Raw genomic sequence first — 493 nt, 5'->3', positions numbered from 1 at the left:
CTCCGGCGCGAGGACGGCCGCAGCCAATGAGAGGCCGGGGCGCCCCGGTGGGGTGAGACGGGCCGAGAGCTGGCGGACTCCTGGGTGCGTGGTGACGCGTCGGGCGGGTGGGACTGAAGCTTGATTGGCAGGCCGGCTAACCACCCGCCTTAGAACGGAAACTCGACGCGAAAAGCGCGGAGGGGGCGCGTGGGCGGGGCCGGGAAACGGAGTCAGCCAATGGCTGTCGCACGGCGCCCAGAGGGAAGGCCAGACCACCAATGGTGGCCAGGTATGGCGCTGAGGGCGGGGCTTAGGCCCCAGATGGCGCAGGAGCCGCGCCTATCAGTGTCGTCCTCGCGTCACGGCAGGCGCCGCCTCCTGGATTCATTCATTCGTTTTTTTCGTTCTCGGAGGGAGTGCGGCCTAGTCGAAAGCCATGGAGAGCGCCGTCCCCGCCGCCGGCTTCCTGTACTGGGTGGGCGCGGGCACCGTGGCCTTCCTGATCCTGCGC

General features: G+C 69.0%; 1 protein-coding gene across 1 annotated transcript in view; it reads left to right on the top strand.

The window, feature by feature from the left end:
• Positions 1-279: 279 nt before the first annotated feature.
• The window catches only part of HSD17B12 (hydroxysteroid 17-beta dehydrogenase 12), a 176906-nt gene continuing 176692 nt past the window's right edge, over positions 280-493 (top strand). Inside the window, exon 1 of the mRNA XM_008065727.2 lies at positions 280-491. Coding sequence (XP_008063918.2) covers positions 419-491 — 73 coding nt within the window. The 5' untranslated portion in view covers positions 280-418. The remainder of the gene's footprint in view (positions 492-493) is intronic.

The sequence above is a fragment of the Carlito syrichta genome, unplaced genomic scaffold (assembly GCF_000164805.1).
Source record: "Carlito syrichta isolate Samal-C Ts95f unplaced genomic scaffold, Tarsius_syrichta-2.0.1 Scaffold308800, whole genome shotgun sequence".
Taxonomy (NCBI): domain Eukaryota; kingdom Metazoa; phylum Chordata; class Mammalia; order Primates; family Tarsiidae; genus Carlito; species Carlito syrichta.
The sequence above is the reverse complement of the archived record's forward strand: the minus strand, read 5'-3'. Positions and strand labels throughout refer to the sequence as shown.